Below are 16,770 nucleotides of genomic sequence, written 5' to 3'. Positions count from 1 at the left end.
GGTGTGGAGGTTGACCAGTCTCATAATATTCCTACAGATCAGCTCCAATCTATTTGAAAGATTATTGGAACCAAGGTGCAGGTTTGTGGCAAAAATATAAGAAACGTGTTAGATGCTGGTGCAGCTGGAAGATCTGGATGGGCCAGAGATACTATTGAGCCATCTCATGCCCCTTACCAGCCCAGTTGGGTCAGTGTAATGGCTTGGCACCCAGAGACCTAGCAGCCAGCAGACTGGAGTCCTACTCCAGACGTGCCCCACAGCACTTTCCCAGCTCCAATGTGTCCCTGACCGATTATGTCAAACACTATTCCTTTGAAGGAGCTGCCAGTGCTCTGGCAATTTCAGCCCCATCAATGGTTTCTGTTGGTTTTATGGGAAAATTGACCTTTAATTACATGGATTACCCATTTCCCTTTTAGGTAATTAAAAACTGCAAGCATAGAAAATCTGAAATAAAATCAAAAGTACTGGAATCTCTCAGTGGGTGGAATAGCATCTCTGGAGATAGATATATAGAGATGTAGCATCAATGGAGATAAACATGTTTCAGGCTGAGGACCTTCCATCGACCATCAAACCTGAAATATTATTGCTGTTTCTCTTGCCAGTAATGCTGCTGGATCTGCACAGTGCTTCCATCATTTGTTTCTACTTTCTTTTGAGATACATGATTGTAGGCAACTCGTCAGCCAGGTAGGAGTGTGGTGAGTGGTTGGGCAGAACAGCAGCAAGTCAGGTCCGATCTTATGGGATGGGACATGGGATGCCTCCAGGATTAATATTATGTTTTCACTCAGATAGGTTGGCTTAATCTTATCCTCTATTTCTTCCTCTGATTTTTATGTTTATTGTTTTCTTTCCTTTAATTTTCCTTTCAACAGCTTCTCTGTCCCCAACATTGGTGCCGTCTTTGTATTGGTTTTCCACTTTAAACAGACTCTAATCCCAAACACAGCTGGTTGTTTATTCCCCATAGTTTCAGACTTCCGACATGGAGAATGCAGGGAAGAACTCACTTGATCTATGTTTCAGTCTGCTTGGAAGGCTATGAATTAATTTTCATTACAAATGTACTTCTAAAATAATCATCACTTGGCAAGGAGTTTCAAGGAATGCTTTTATTAATGAAAACACTCTTTTATTGTAGTGTGGAACATATCAAGCATTTATGAAAATAAAGTAATTTATTGAATAGCCAGTCAAGGCTACAATGGGACAAATCTTTTCAGAAATACTAATTTACAAATCAAAAAATGTATATCAAATAAAATTGCACTATAAACTTTGATTTGAGGAAAACATCACAAAACCTTTGATTACCAACTATTATTCTCCTGATATTTGTAAGTATTCATACTATAACTAATCTGAATTCTGAATATTATATTTCTAAATATAAAGTTGATTTATACATGATTCATTAGTGATTAAATACACCATTTTATTACAACTGGTAATATCTAACACACCAATACCAAATGATTTCAGGTGCATCTTCCAATGACCTGCATTTTCAATATAAAGGCACTTGAACAATTGCATGTGTTGCTGGCACATTTGATTGCATATTTTTTAACTAACGCACCTGATCTCATGACTAGATCTGTGAAGGGAAAATCCGATATTAAGAACAAAACCAACATGCATAGACATTTGCCCATCACCAAACCTGATATGTTGGCACCTGGCTGTGATGGAGAGTGAAGGGAGAATATGAAATAAGCTATTTTTCTCTTTGCAGCCAGTGACACTGCTACTCCTCTCCATCATAACACATGCAATTGAGTGGTCCCATGCAACCTCCTCAGCTCCTGCATTGTCTGACACTTTTACAGTCTTTGGATGGTTAAAATGTTTGGAGTTAAATTGTTTACAATCTTTGTAACCAGGTTGCAGAAATGGAAATAGCAGAGTTTGATTCAAGTCAATTATTGGAGTTGATACAAAACATAAAATCTAGCAGAGGCCATTTTTACATTGAACTCTGCGTCAAAACAACAAGGCATCCTTCAGAAGTTGAAAATTCCATGATTATTCCACACAACATAACTGATTATTGAAGATAGACCAAGCATTTGTAGTGCAAGCTAAATAAATAATAATCAAGGATTGCCTGATGATAAGCAGGAATGTGTGCAATATGCACCCACATCTTTGGCATTATTTCTTTCATTGGAACATAGCTGAACATTAATCATTAACATGATTGGTCTGTGGAAAAACAAAAACTAAAACTCATGATCACCTTTCTATCCAGTTCCTTGACCCAATCTTTCCAAAAATGATACATTTAAAGAAACGCTATTGATCAGTGTGAATCTTCAGGACTATCCACTTCATGAGAGATAAAATGACTCTCTGATCTTACAGGATAACAAATGCCAAACTACATAACAAAATGCTAGATATTCAGACATTTAAATTATATTCATCTTTCTGTTATTAAAAAGTCTTAGATGGTACAGTTGAGTCTACAGTTATGCTCAAAAGAATAGTCTTGTCAGCAAACACAAGGTCAAGGATCAGTGAATGGGTACTCACAGCTTAAAACTGCCCAGTTTCACAATAAATTGAAAATTGTCGTAAAAAATAGCAATGAAGAGAAAATGATCTTATTGATGGCCCTGCCCTGCAGCAGGGAAGTGATTTGAATGTACTGGTGACATTTCAACAGCAATTGCATTTCCAGTTAAGCTTAAGCTGTGCATACGGTTCTTTATACATCAGCTATTATCATTTTTAAATGAATACATTTCCTAGACTGTAGGATTTCAAAAGACATGAATGAATAATTTGCATCATTGTACAGTCTTCCACTTCCTGGGATAGACCAGAGCTTTTTATAGCCAATGATATGTATCCTTTTCCAAGGAAATGTAAACCCTGATTTTTGTACAGCAACGCCCAACATACATAATAAGATCAGTTTAAGATGCTGTTAATTGAGGAATTATGTCAGCCAGGAAATGCGAGAACTCTGCTCTTCATTTAATCTCCTCCATTCTCCAACCTGATGTAGAAAGAACCTTTGATTTACTTTTTTCATCGCCAACCCCTTTAAAGTATTTGAATGCTGGAGTAGAAATTGAAGTCATCATTTTCGAACTCTGGAAGGGATATTTACTGCAGCTAAAGTTGGTTATGTAGGAACATAAGCAGATTTCATTATGCTGCTGGCCATGTTAAGCAACATTTGAGCGGGTGCAACACAACATTCATGGACATTATCTGCTATAAGACCAGATTTTTTTTTAAACTTTCCATCCCTGACTGACTTGTTCTGCTTTAAAGGGCATAGGCTTAAGGTGAAAGGAAAGTGATTTAAGGAGGACTTCAGGGGCAACATTTTCACTCAGAAGGTATTCCGTATCAGGAATAGGTTGCCAGAGGAAGTTATAGAAGTGGATACTATGACAACTTTTAAAAATACATTTGGACACACAGGTTTAGAATGCTATGGGCCGAATGCAGACAAATTTCACTAGCCCAGCATGCCAACTTGGTCGGCATGGACAAGGTGGGCCGAAAGGCCTGTTTCTGTGCTGTATGTCTCTATATCAGCAGAGGCATTGGTCTACAGAGTTAAAGGAAAGGGGAATTAAAACAGAGAAATAAACTGTCCCTATAAGTGTCTGCCATAATAGGATTACAATAAGATAATGTCAAACCTTGTGATAACATGAATTCTAGTTATGAATATAGGTTAATGTATGAATAATTGAAAGTTTCACTTCAACAGTAAGCAAGATGTGCTATGGTTAGCAGATGTTGTGGTGAGGGCAGCACATTCACAAGCATCTGAATTATAAAAGCCAACAGAACGGTTAGAAAATGTGTAAATAACTTTGTGTACATTGAAGTGTTGGGGTAGGGGTGCAAAAGCGCAAATCTGACATTTAATAAAACCAAGATCTGTAAGTTTGATTGAAAGTTATACATCGTGGCTGACATTATATAACCTCTTTCAAGCTAGATTAACAAATGAAAAACGTTGCAAGTTCAAGCTTTTTACTCATTTAGGCAAGAGTAGGTTGGCTACCTGGCATGGAATCAAAATGTACTGTGGCTTGGAGTTTTGCAGAGATCATATCAGAATTGCAACAGTTCCAGACTGACATAACATCAGATATGAGTTATAATAAGCAGGAATCTGAAGCTAAATAGATTAATTAAATGGACATCATAAGATACATGATTACCTCAAGTACAGTTCATTTCATAATGGTCTGTGAGACTTTACAGACTGAAGATAATTATGGATTTTCATATGAGACGATTTGTTCTCTCTCTTTCTGCATTCTTAAAATTGAGTTAAAACTTTAAATAAAAAAATAAATAGCGAGGGCAAGAGTCCACAGCCCTTAAAATCTACACCAGAGCCTGCTGTGCATGATCATTATGTTAAGGAGATTGAGAAATCATGATAGACAAAAGAGAGAAAGCCAACTTCAGCTGGTAGCAGGAGAAAGAGTGTCGAAGAAGACAATGCAGATCAAATGCAAAGAGGATCATGCAGATCAGTCAGAAGAGGCATGTCTACTAGAAAACATGTCTGCAGCATGAATGTTTATATTGCTAAACATGAACTACGCATGCCCCTTTCCCCATCATTAATGTTGAATTTTTCATGGTGAATTTGAAGGGCATTCTGGCCTTAAGCCACAAAACTATAAGAGGCGTTTGTTAGATTCCAGGCCAGGAAAGAACAAATCCTGATCGTGTCTTGGTGAAGTCGGGCTGCGACTGGTTGATCTTGGTCTCCACAATGATGGTGCACTTCTTGCCATGCATAGTACACTGAACTGGATCACTGGCCTTCACATGGAAGTTCCTTTTCTCACTGGAAACAGGAGATAAAAACATTTAATCAAAATGTCTGTTTTAGGTATTTTCAAGAAATGTTTGAATATTAAATGAATACCATTAATATTAAAACAGTTACATTTTATGAAACATATAATGAGCATGCAAAGGCAAAACTTGCACCATTATAATAAACAGAACCAATACTCATTCAATCCTATTGAATGTGACAATGACCCTTTTTAGCAATAAGTTCTTAATGACAACATCTTAGAGATAGATATTCACTCTTAAAATCAGCAAAACAATTTGGCAAGTTTTCAGGGCTGCCAAGCTAAAGCTGCTTAGTTGTTCATTGTTCTCAACACTCTATATATTTTAAAAGTCTGTAGCTCAGATTTTTATTAAAATGGATCGCAACACATAAACATTTCCAGCAACCTTTCTACAACAGATAGATGCAAGGCCAAGGATGATCAAGCTTTAATGTATTGTCTTTTGAGCTTTTTTCTTAATTGCAATGACATTAGGACAAACAGATGAGCACATTTTATTTAAAATTTAAATCAGTAATGAACAAATGGAAAGAGGCGTGCTTGATTGCAGCCTTGCAAAACTGTGCAAGATAGGCCCCCAGGGATTAATTAATTAGGCATATCTTGAAGTAAAAAGGTTGAAATCGTATTATGAAATGGTACCTCACAAAGGATGTCGGAGTCTGAACATCTCAGAGCAAAAAAAATTTGATTTCCATTGCTGATTTGTGACAGGATTAGGACAGCATTGCCTGGGTATATCAGTTCCTTGTTACTTAGCATTGAAAACATTTAATATTTATCTTTCAGAGTTGGAGAATATACAAAAAAACAAATATCAGGTACTTTATTTGAATATAGTAAATATCAGGTACTTTTAAATATCAGGTACTTTATTTGAATATTGTAAAGAGCATTTGTGAATTTTCAAATGTGGCTTCATATTCAAAGCATAACAAGGCTACATGATAAAAGTTAGAAAAACGTCCAACTGCTAATCTCATATTTTACAGGATCTTGATAACACCACGATCCAGTGTGACTGTGCTTCCCATCAATGCTGGACCATGACAGACTTAAGTGGCTTTTTCACGCGGCGACTTGCCGCAAGAGTGAACCAGAGTTTAACATCGTGGGAACCTCGTGCGATAACAGTACGGCATTCGTGGACCACCGTGGCGCTAACGGCAGGTAATCGTGTAACTTGGTCACTCAGGAGAAAATTCAAGAAAGTTTGAATTTCTCCAAGAGTGACTTGTACACTTGTGGTTGAGCATTGCAACATTATATGGACGTAGTGGCCAGTGCGATATCCGTGCGATATCCGTAATAACTCTTGCGGGTACCGTGGGAACTCCTGCGAACGGTGAGTAACTGAGCAGTTTGATTGTCAGTGCTTGTTTTACCTCATTGTTAAATAAATATATTTTTTACTATCAGATTGATGTCTGCAATTCTTCATTAACACATCACTACAAGATGAATGTCTCTAATGTTATAATCCCTCTCATGCTGAAACACAAAATAGTTGAAGGAAGGTGAAATAATCACATTTTCATTCTTTTTCATTTTTGAGTGTTCAGGTACCTCACTTGCTGAGCTATTTTACTCCAGCAGTTTGTGTCTCTTTTTGTCTAAAGCAGTTTCTAAGACTGTAGGAACTCCGCGGGCCAGGCAGCATCTACGGAGGGAAATGGACAGGCGACACTTTCTTCAGGTTGCCTTATCTCTCTCTCTCCCCCCCCCCTCCCTCCCCCCTACTCCCACCCACACACACAAATGCTGGAGAAACTCAGCGGGTGCAGCAGCATCTATGGAACGAAGGAAATAGGCAACGTTTCGGCCCGAAACGTTGCCTACTTCCTTCGCTCCATAGATGCTGCTGCACCCGCTGAGTTTCTCCAGCATTATTGTGGATCTTCGATTTCCCAGCATCTGCAGTTCCTTCTTAAACACAAATGCACCGAGTTCCTCCAGCATTTCGTGTTTTGCTCAGTATTCCAGCATCCGCTGTCTCCCGCGTCTCCAATAAAACAAAACTACTGTCAAAAGGGTGAAGAATAGGGGCAGAGATAGATACATTCCTGATTAGTGCGGCTGTCAGGAGGTTATGGGGAGAAGGCAAGAGAATGTGGTTGAGAGGGAGAGATAGATCAGCCGCGATTGAATGGCGGAGTGGACTTAATGGACCGAATGGCCTAATTTTGCTCCTATAACTAACAAATATAGTAATTGTTAGGGAAATGTAGTTATTAAAGACGAGGGGGAGCAGAAATGGGCAGTCTGGGATGGCTCGCGAGATACTTGCATAGAGGCACAAAAGTTAAAGAAAGGGCAGATAAACAGAGGGGGGGGGGGATTTCCCTCAGTGCCCATCTGTTACCATTAATTGGACAGTTCGGTCTGTGAAACGCAACACGCCAGCCCCGACATCCAGCCCGGTGGTCAGTCCTTTGAAGATAGACACCAGTTGCTTGGAGCAACTCAGCCGGACAGGCAGCAACTCTGGAGAGAAGGAACGGGTGGCGTTTCGGGTCGAGAGCCTTCTTCAGACTGAGGTCAATCCCCTGCATGGATAACAGGAGTCCCAGCCAACACGACAATCGCCCGCTGCACAGTCTCGGAGCTTCCACTGTGAAAACAGTGCCTACATTTGAGCACTTATGTAACTGAACCATCCTAACACCAACCACAGAGCATTCCTGAACTACTACCTACCTCATTCGAGACCCTCGGACTATCTTAGATCGTATACTCACTGGCTTTATCGAGTTACAGTGTGGAAACCGGCCCTTCGGCTCAACTTGCCCATACCGGCCAAAATGTCCCATCGAAACTAGTCCCATCTGCCTGCGTCTGGTCCATATCCCTCCCAACCTGTCTTATCCATGTACCTGTCTAAATGTTTCTTAAATGTAGGGATGGACCCAGCCTCAACTACCTCCTCTGGCAGCTTGTTCCATACACCCACCACCCTTTGTGCGAAAATGTTACCCCTCACGCAGATTCCTATTAGATCTTCCCCCCTCACCTTGAACCTATGCCCTCTGGTCCTCGAATCCCCTCTGTGGGCAAAGGACATATATTACCCTGGACTCTGTCTATTTCCCTGCCTGTTCGTCTCATGGTTTTGTACACCTCTCAGCCTCTGTCCCCAGTGTGGAGTTAAGGGCTTGTTTATGGGCGCCCTGGGCTGAGAACTCTGGAGGATGGGTTTTAGACTTTATCGGGAATCGAGATAGACCCCGTAATGCAGGAGCAAAGAATCGCAGACGCTAATCTGCATTGGAAAGACACAATATGCGGGAGTAACTCAGCGCTGAAGAAGAGTCCCGACCCGAAACATCATCTATCCATGTTGTCTAGCGATGCTGCCTGACCCGCTGAGTTGCTCCAGCGCTTTGTGTCTTTCCACTAGACCTGTAATAAGTCTCGGCTAGGTGTTTACTGGGATCTCTGGTGTTTAATAGACGTCCTGATGTTGTTTTTGATCGGGTTTACTACTGACAGTATTTAATCCGATCCATACTAAATCATTTCCCCTTCACCTTAAACCTATGTAATCTGGTCCTCGATTCGCCTACTCTGGGCAAGAGACTGTGCATCTACCCGATCGATTCCTCGCATGATTTTAAACATTATCTTGCACACAGCGTTGTTCCCTTCACCATGTATACACCATTTATGGCTCGATTGTTACTATTTATTGTCTGTCTACTGACTGGTTAAACGTTTGAAAGTTTCACCTCTCAGTAGATAATAAAATAAGACAACCATCACGGTCAATGTGAGACAAAGTCTTTATTCCTATTTGACAAAATAAAAAGACGACTTCTTGCACATATTGAGAGACGGTGCATCACACCAAACAACATTTGTCTAAAAAAAAACATATTATTCTTCAGCTCATTAAAGAGCTCGGGTGAAATTCTGACAAAGTTTGTGAATGCACTTTTATCCTCTTCGCACAGCACTTTAAGCAGCTGATCATATTGTCCAAATTGAGGTCTCCGTTGAAAGATGGGCTTCACCCAGTGAGACTTCCTCTTAATTCTCTTTTTTATTAATCTCACCCTTCTGCCTTCACGCAAGCGTTCTCGATGCACATAGTGGGCTGCTGCATACAGCGCGTCAATGAAAATAACCACCATCCTGTACTCGAAAATACTTAGTATAGGCATGTCTCCAAATGAGCCAATTCAACCAAGGGAGGAATATAGTGTGTGAAAAAAACCAATATAGTGTGTGAAAACAAAGTAACATCATTTGTGCCACGTGATTAACAACACTACAGTTCACGATGTTCATTCAAGATTAACGGGAAAGCTCGGGAGACGGACAAGTCACTCGCACAAATAACAGAAATGCCGAGTACCGTGGGAACTCTTTATCTACCCCCCGTTATATCGTGCGAGACTCGTGCTGGACCACGACCACTTCACTCTGGTGACATCTTGCGTCAACTCACCCCGTGAAAAAGCCGCTTTACTCTCTGTGATATCTTGGAGAAACTCAGCGGGTGAGGCAGCATCTACGGAGCGAAGGAAATAGGCAACGTTTCGGGTCAAGACCCTTCTTCAGATTGAAGAAGGGTCTCGATCCGACACGTTGCCTATTTCTTTCACTCCATAGATGCTGCCTCACCCGCTGAGTTTCTCCAGCATTTTTGTCTACCTTCGATTTTCCAGCATCTGCAGTTCCTTCTTAAACACTCTGTGATATCTTAAAAGTTTTCCTTTTGAAGCTCTCCTTGCATAATTTGTTCCATCTTTTTCAAAAATTCAAACCATTACTCAGACCTTAAACAATCCATTGGGCCCAAGTAAACACGACTGCAAGTTAGGCAAACCATCTTTTTTCTTCTTCTTGGTCTAAGTCATTGCTTGTGTATTTCACCATTAAACATGGGTTATCAGCAGATCATGCAATCGATGCATTCATAAATCCCTCCCTCATGCACACTAGAACTATGACAATACAAAATATGTACCTCATGATTTAATGCTCAAACCATATACACATTTTCCCTGCATGGAATCACTTTAAAAGCACTATCGATAACATTTCGAAAATTACAATAAGCAGGCATAAAACCACAACAATATCAACAATATGTATAACCCTTTATTCTCCATACATCTAGAACTAAACAGTTCCATATATATATATATATATACACATTTGAATGTTCACCAAGCTAAAATGATAAACAAAAACTTGCCATTGAAAACACCATTGTTTCAGCCTTAAAATTCACAACATACGGCCCTGGTTCAGGGCCTTCATTCAGCATCAAAGGACAATGGGTTCGAAGTTTCAAAATGATTGCCAAATGAACTATTGAATAATTGGCATGTAGCCATTGTAAATTGGAACAATTTCCATTATAATCTTCAATTTGCCTATTGGGAAATACATGTATAGTCACTTAATCCATGCATTCAAAGATATCCGGACCTTCATTTTCTTACACTTTGCTATATAGTTGCAGCCAGAACTACAGTAGTATCAGTAATGGAAGGAATTTCAGTGATTCTAGGACTGGGGCAGAATGAACACAAGGCAAGAATTCATCTTTCTTTGTTAAATATAAAGAAGGTCGAACAAATTCAGTGAACAAATGTTAGCACAACTCTTGTGCATAATTTGTCAAAAATAAACAATGATAATGTGTTGGGGAATGAAATGCCTGCTTTCTTGCCTCTTGGAATTAATATTCTCCGATGATTTTAATTCAGCTATCATATTCTTGGCCATGTTTCTTTCAGTATGAGTCTTTCAATGTTTAACAAAACATTAACAAAATAGAAAATAAACACCATTAGTTTCTTATTTTTACACGGGCAATGACAGTGCCTTGTTCAAATCTGATCTGATAAGGCTCCTGCCTCCCATCTTGGGTATTTTATTAAATAAAAACGCCACATTGTTGTTGATATACGGTGCATTAACTTGGATAATAAGCTTTTCTTTACTTACACAGTGCAGCTGTACTTGAACTTTCCATTAAGTACTTCAGACTTCGTAATTATTTCCAGACTCATCCCATGACCCTATCTATGAAGAAGTTTTGAGCTTGCAATAATTGCCAACACAAAACTTGAAAGGAAAATAATTTGAATGTGAAGTTTTGAGAATGAGTGAAAGCTGCAATTCCAAATGGAGAGTGTTCTGCTCCAAGGGATTTTACATACATAGACCTCTCAACTCAGTGGGATTTTCTTTTCATCTGTTTCACTTCCCTAACACAATGCATTTTATTCCTGTCCCTATTTTTCCTCTGTTTCAAAAAATCTTCCTGTTGTACCTCAACATTGTAAAATGAAAGGCACTGATGGTCAATTGGATTTTACAGTGTATTATTCAAGTCATTCCTTCACTCCAATCCAAAACAAGATTTCAAGAATATGAAAATACTAATTTCATAATCTTCATCCTCTACATTTTCCACATCCTCATAGCAGTAACATGTGAATTATAACCATATAACCATATAACAATTACAGCACGGAAACAGGCCATCTCGACCCTTCTAGTCCATGCCGAACACATAATCTCCCCTAGTCCCATATACCTGCGCTCAGACCATAACCCTCCATTCCTTTCCCATCCATATAACTATCCAATTTATTTTTAAATGATAAAAACGAACCTGCCTCCACCACCTTCACTGGAAGCTCATTCCACACAGCTACCACTCTCTGAGTAAAGAAGTTCCCCCTCATGTTACCCCTAAACTTCAGTCCCTTAATTCTCAAGTCATGTCCCCTTGTTTGAATCTTCCCTACTCTCAGTGGGAAAAGCTTTTCCACGTCAACTCTGTCTATCCCTCTCATCATTTTAAAAACCTCTATCAAGTCCCCCCTTAACCTTCTGCGCTCCAAAGAATAAAGCCCTAACTTGTTCAACCTTTCTCTGTAACTTAGTTGCTGAAACCCAGGCAACATTCTAGTAAATCTCCTCTGTACTCTCTCTATTTTGTTGACATCCTTCCTATAATTAGGCGACCAAAATTGTACACCATACTCCAGAATTGGCCTCACCAATGCCTTGTACAATTTTAACATTACATCCCAACTTCTATACTCAATGCTCTGATTTATAAAGGCCAGCACACCAAAAGCTTTCTTTACCACCCTATCTACATGAGATTCCACTTTCAGGGAACTGTGCACAGTTATTCCCAGATCCCTCTGTTCACCTACATTCTTCAATTCCCTACCATTTACCATGTACGTCCTATTTTGATTTGTCCTGCCAAGATGTAGCACCTCACACTTATCAGCATTAAACTCCATCTGCCATCTTTCAGCCCACTCTTCCAACTGGCATAAATCTCTCTGTAGACTTTGAAACTCTACTTCATTACCCGCAACCCCACCTATCTTAGTATCATCTGCATACTTACTAATCCAATTTACCACACCATCGTCCAGATCATTGATGTACATGACAAACAACAGTGGACCCAACACAGATCCCTGTGGCACCCCACTCGTCACTGGCCTCCAACCTGACAAACAACCATCCACCATTACTCTCTGGCATCTCCCATTCAGCCACTGTTGAATCCATCTTGCTACTCCACCATTAATACCCAACCATTGAACCTTCTTAACCAACCTTCCATGAGGAACCTTGTCAAAGGCCTTACTGAAGTCCATATACACAACATCCACTGCTTTACCCTCATCAATTTCCCGAGTAACGTCTTCAAAAAATTCAAGAAGATTAGTTAAACATGACCTTCCAGGCACAAATCCATGTTGACTGTTCCTAATCAGACCCTGTTTATCCAGATGCTTATATATATTATCTCTATTATATATTATATATATGTTATATATATTATCTGAATTATAATTTATTCACAAATTTTATAAATTTAATCCAGATGTTCTTGGAAGTAACATATATGCCTTAATACCCCCACGAATTCTATCCTTGATGAAGTTAAAAAAACAACCTGCAAAGACTGAGGACTAACATTTATGCTGATCAAGATGCCAAAATCTATGCTTGTCTCATGTGTCTATGTTTGGCTCATATCCCTCTAAGTATTTCCCATCCTTGTAACTGTCCAAATGTCTTTTAAATGTTGTGATAGTACTTGCCTCATTAACGGCCTGTCCCACTTTCACGACCTAATTCACGACCTTTTTTACTCGTGGACATTTTTCATCAGGCTAGAAAAACGCCGCAGCCTACTTGATGTCACAAGTATCTACGACTAGCATCACGACCAATCTACAACCTCGTGACGACCATGAGTCAAGGGCAAACTCGGCAGAGGTCGTGAATTAGGTTGTGGAAGTGAGACGGCCCTTTAACCTCCTCTGGCAGCTCATTCCATATACCAACCATAAACATGGCATTAATGATCTAGGCATATGGGGTAAAAACAGTTATACTTTATTGAACTCGGATGATCAGCCATAATCATAATGAATGGCCTGCTAATTTCTATGTTTCTAATGCAATTACTCTACAGTTATTCAAGTGAGTTTATTGTCATGTGTCCCTGATAGGACAATGAAATTCTTGCTTTGCTTCAGCACACAGAACATAGTAGGCATTTACTACAAAACAGATCAGTGTGTCCATATACCATAATATAAATATATACACACATGAATAAATAAACTGATGAAGTGCAAATAACAGATAATAGATTATTAATAATCAGAGTTTTGTCCGAGCCAGGTTTAATAGCCTGATGGCTGTGGGGAAGTAGCTATTCCTGAACCTGGTTGTTGCAGTCTTCAGGCTCCTGTACCTTCTACCTGAAGGTAGCAGAGGAGATGAGTGTGTGGCCAGGATGGTGTGGGTCTTTGATGATACTGCCAGCCTTTTTGAGGCAGCGACTGCGATAAATCCCCTCGATGGAAGGAAGGTCAGAGCCGATGATGGACTGGGCAGTGTTTACTACTTTTTGTAGTCTTTTCCTCTCCAGGGCGCTCAAGTTGCCGAACCAAACCACGATGCAACCGGTCAGCGTGCTCTCTACTGTGCACCTGTAGAAGTTAGAGAGAGTCCTCCTTGACAAACCGACTCTCCATAATCTTCTCAGGAAGTAGAGGCGCTGATGAGCTTTCTTAATAATTGCATTAGTGTTCTCGGACCTTGAAGCCTTACAATGCATCTGTTAAACTAAATAGGATTTTACCACTGGTTGTATAATGCACCTCCACAGTTGAGGTGCGTATTCAAGCGGGTGGGATTTTTTTCCCTTTCTATGCAATATCCTGAAAACCTTTTTAGATCCATGTCAGTTTAAGCAGTGAGAGCTTTGCACAAGATTGGCTAGTTAATTAACTGCTCTAATTCTTTTGCAGGGAATCTGTTCCTCAGCTGCTGTTAACATATGTGCTCTACATTACTTAGAGTACAGCAGCCCAGGGTTTCGAATCCTGAAAAATTCCACAGGATCACAAAACAGCTGCCTCTAGGTGGATTTATTGTCCACTTAACCTGAAGGATTGTGCAACATATGGCAAACTACGCCAGACACAATGAGAGCTAGGACCTTTCAATGCATGTGATCAACAGGATGCTTGCTTCATGCTGCAGGTCAGCTGGGGGGAAGTGGTTTAAATACTCGTGTTGTTCAGGTTTCAGTAGTCGGAGGTCATATATTCTGCTTTCTTCAATACAACGAGCACCAATTTGTGTATGGGAATGCGTAACCACTTTTGTATTCACTAAAGCTGAATTTATTTTAAGAGGCTGAGAGGCAGCAAGTGACGGGACACACATTACGAAGCAGCAATGGCTGTAATTAAATGTTTTCTTTGCAGTTCCATGCATTGGACCTCAGCTGTTAAATTAAGCTCATCCAAAGCCAGTCCCAAGCAATTTGTTTTTGCCAGGGGTGAATCTCTCTGAGGCTTGGCAAATGAACCAAAGTGGAATTCAGAAAGCCAAAAGCACAAATTCTGCACTGACTTCATAGCAGAACGGTGTAAAATCTTGGTCGGTCAGCAGTCTGCATAGATTGTGAAACTGCTTCCCAATACTAAATAGTAATAAATACATTTTTAATAAATGCAACCCTTTCGGGGAATAGTGGATGCATTAGTGATCATTTTTCAAAACTCTTTAGATTCTGGAGTAGTTCCTGAGGATTGGAGGGTAGGTAATTAACCCCACTTTTTAAAAAGGGAGGGAGAGAGAAAATGGGGAATTACAGACCAGTTAGTCTAACGTCTGTAGTGGGGAAACGGCTAGAATCAGTTATTAAAGATGGGATAGCAGCAAATTTGGAAAGTGGTGAAATCATTGGACAAAGTCAGCATGGATTTATGAAAGGTAAATCATGTCTGACGAATCATATAGAATTTTTCGAGGATGTAACTAGAGTGGATAAGGGAGAACCAGTGGATGTGTTATATCTGGACTTTCAGAAGGCTTTCGACAAGGTCCCACATAAGAGATTAGTATACAAACTTAAAGCACACGGTATTGGGGGTTCAGTATTGATGTGGATAGAGAACTGGCTGGCAGACAGGAAGCAAAGAGTAGGAGTAAACGGTTCCTTTTCACAATGGCAGGCAGTGACTAGTGGGGTACCGCAAGGCTCAGTGCTGGGACCCCAACTATTTACGATATATATTAATGATTTGGACGAGGGAATTGAATGCAAAATCTCCAAGTTTGCGGATGACACGAAGCTGGGGGGCAGTGTTAGCTGTGAGGAGGATGCTCGGAGGCTGCAAGGTGACTTGGATAGACTGGGTGAGTGGGCAAATGCATGGCAGATGCAGTATAATGTGGATAAATGTGAGGTTATCCACTTTGGTGGCAAAAACAGGAAAGTAGACTATTATCTGAATGGTGGCCGATTAGGAAAAGGGGAGATGCAACGAGACCTGGGTGTCATGGTACACCAGTCATTAAAAGTGGGCATGCAGGTGCAGCAGGCAGTGAAGAAGGCGAATGGTATGTTAGCATTCATAGCAAAAGGATTTGAGTATAGGAGCAGGGAGGTTCTACTGCAGTTATACAGGGTCTTGGTGAGACCACACCTGGAGTATTGCGTACAGTTTTGGTCTCCTAATCTGAGGAGAGACATTCTTGCCATAGAGGGAGTACAGAGAAGGTTCACCAGACTGATTCCTGGGATGTCAGGACTTTCATATGAAGAAAGACTGGATAGACTCGGTTTGTACTGGCTAGAATTTAGAAGATTGAGGGGGGATCTTATAGAAACGCACAAAATTTTTAAGGTGTTGGACAGGCTAGATGCAGGAAGATTGTTCCCGATGTTGGGGAAGTCCAGAACAAGGGGTCACAGTTTAAGGATAAGGGGGAATTTTTTTAGGACCGAGATGAGGAAAACATTTTTCACACAGAGAGTGGTGAATCTCTGGAATTCTCTGCCACAGAAGGTAGTTGAGGCCAGTTCATTGGCTATATTTAAGAGGGAGTTAGATGTGGCCCTTGTGGCTAAAGGGATCAGGGGGCATGGAGAGAAGGCAGGTAGAGGATACCGAGTTGGATGATCAGCCATGGTCATATTGAATAGCTCGAAGGGCCGATGGCCTACTCCTGCACCTATTTTCTATGTTTCTATGTTTCACAAGCTCACTTTTGAGCCTCGTCCTCTGACGTTACCTTCCTTCTGTAAGTATTCTCCTACCTGCTACAGCACTATTTCATTCTCGATGCAACCAGCATCACATTAATTGGTTCTGCCCATGATAGCATTGAGTTGGTCAGTGATGAACATATAGAAGTTTCCACAAAAATCGCAGCCAGATATTGTTCACTGACTTTTCTCTGAATCTCCTTTCCATGGAGAATTTAAGAGTTAATTTTCAATTTGGCTCTGTAACAACTTTGGAATTCTTGCTCAACTGTCAAGATGTTCTTCTCATACACAGTTATGACACTATTAGACAATAGACAATAGACGCGGGAGTAGGCCATT

At 40.3% G+C, this 16,770-nt stretch overlaps 1 protein-coding gene across 1 annotated transcript in view; it reads right to left on the bottom strand.

Moving 5' to 3' along the window:
* Positions 1 to 1,106: 1,106 nt before the first annotated feature.
* The window catches only part of myo1d (myosin ID), a 285,608-nt gene continuing 269,944 nt past the window's right edge, over positions 1,107 to 16,770 (bottom strand). Inside the window, exon 22 of the mRNA XM_033035091.1 lies at positions 1,107 to 4,843. Coding sequence (XP_032890982.1) covers positions 4,687 to 4,843 — 157 coding nt within the window. The 3' untranslated portion in view covers positions 1,107 to 4,686. The remainder of the gene's footprint in view (positions 4,844 to 16,770) is intronic.

This window comes from Amblyraja radiata, chromosome 16 (assembly GCF_010909765.2).
Source record: "Amblyraja radiata isolate CabotCenter1 chromosome 16, sAmbRad1.1.pri, whole genome shotgun sequence".
In the NCBI taxonomy this organism is placed as follows: Eukaryota; Metazoa; Chordata; class Chondrichthyes; order Rajiformes; family Rajidae; genus Amblyraja; species Amblyraja radiata.
This window is presented reverse-complemented; position numbering and strand designations above follow the sequence as displayed.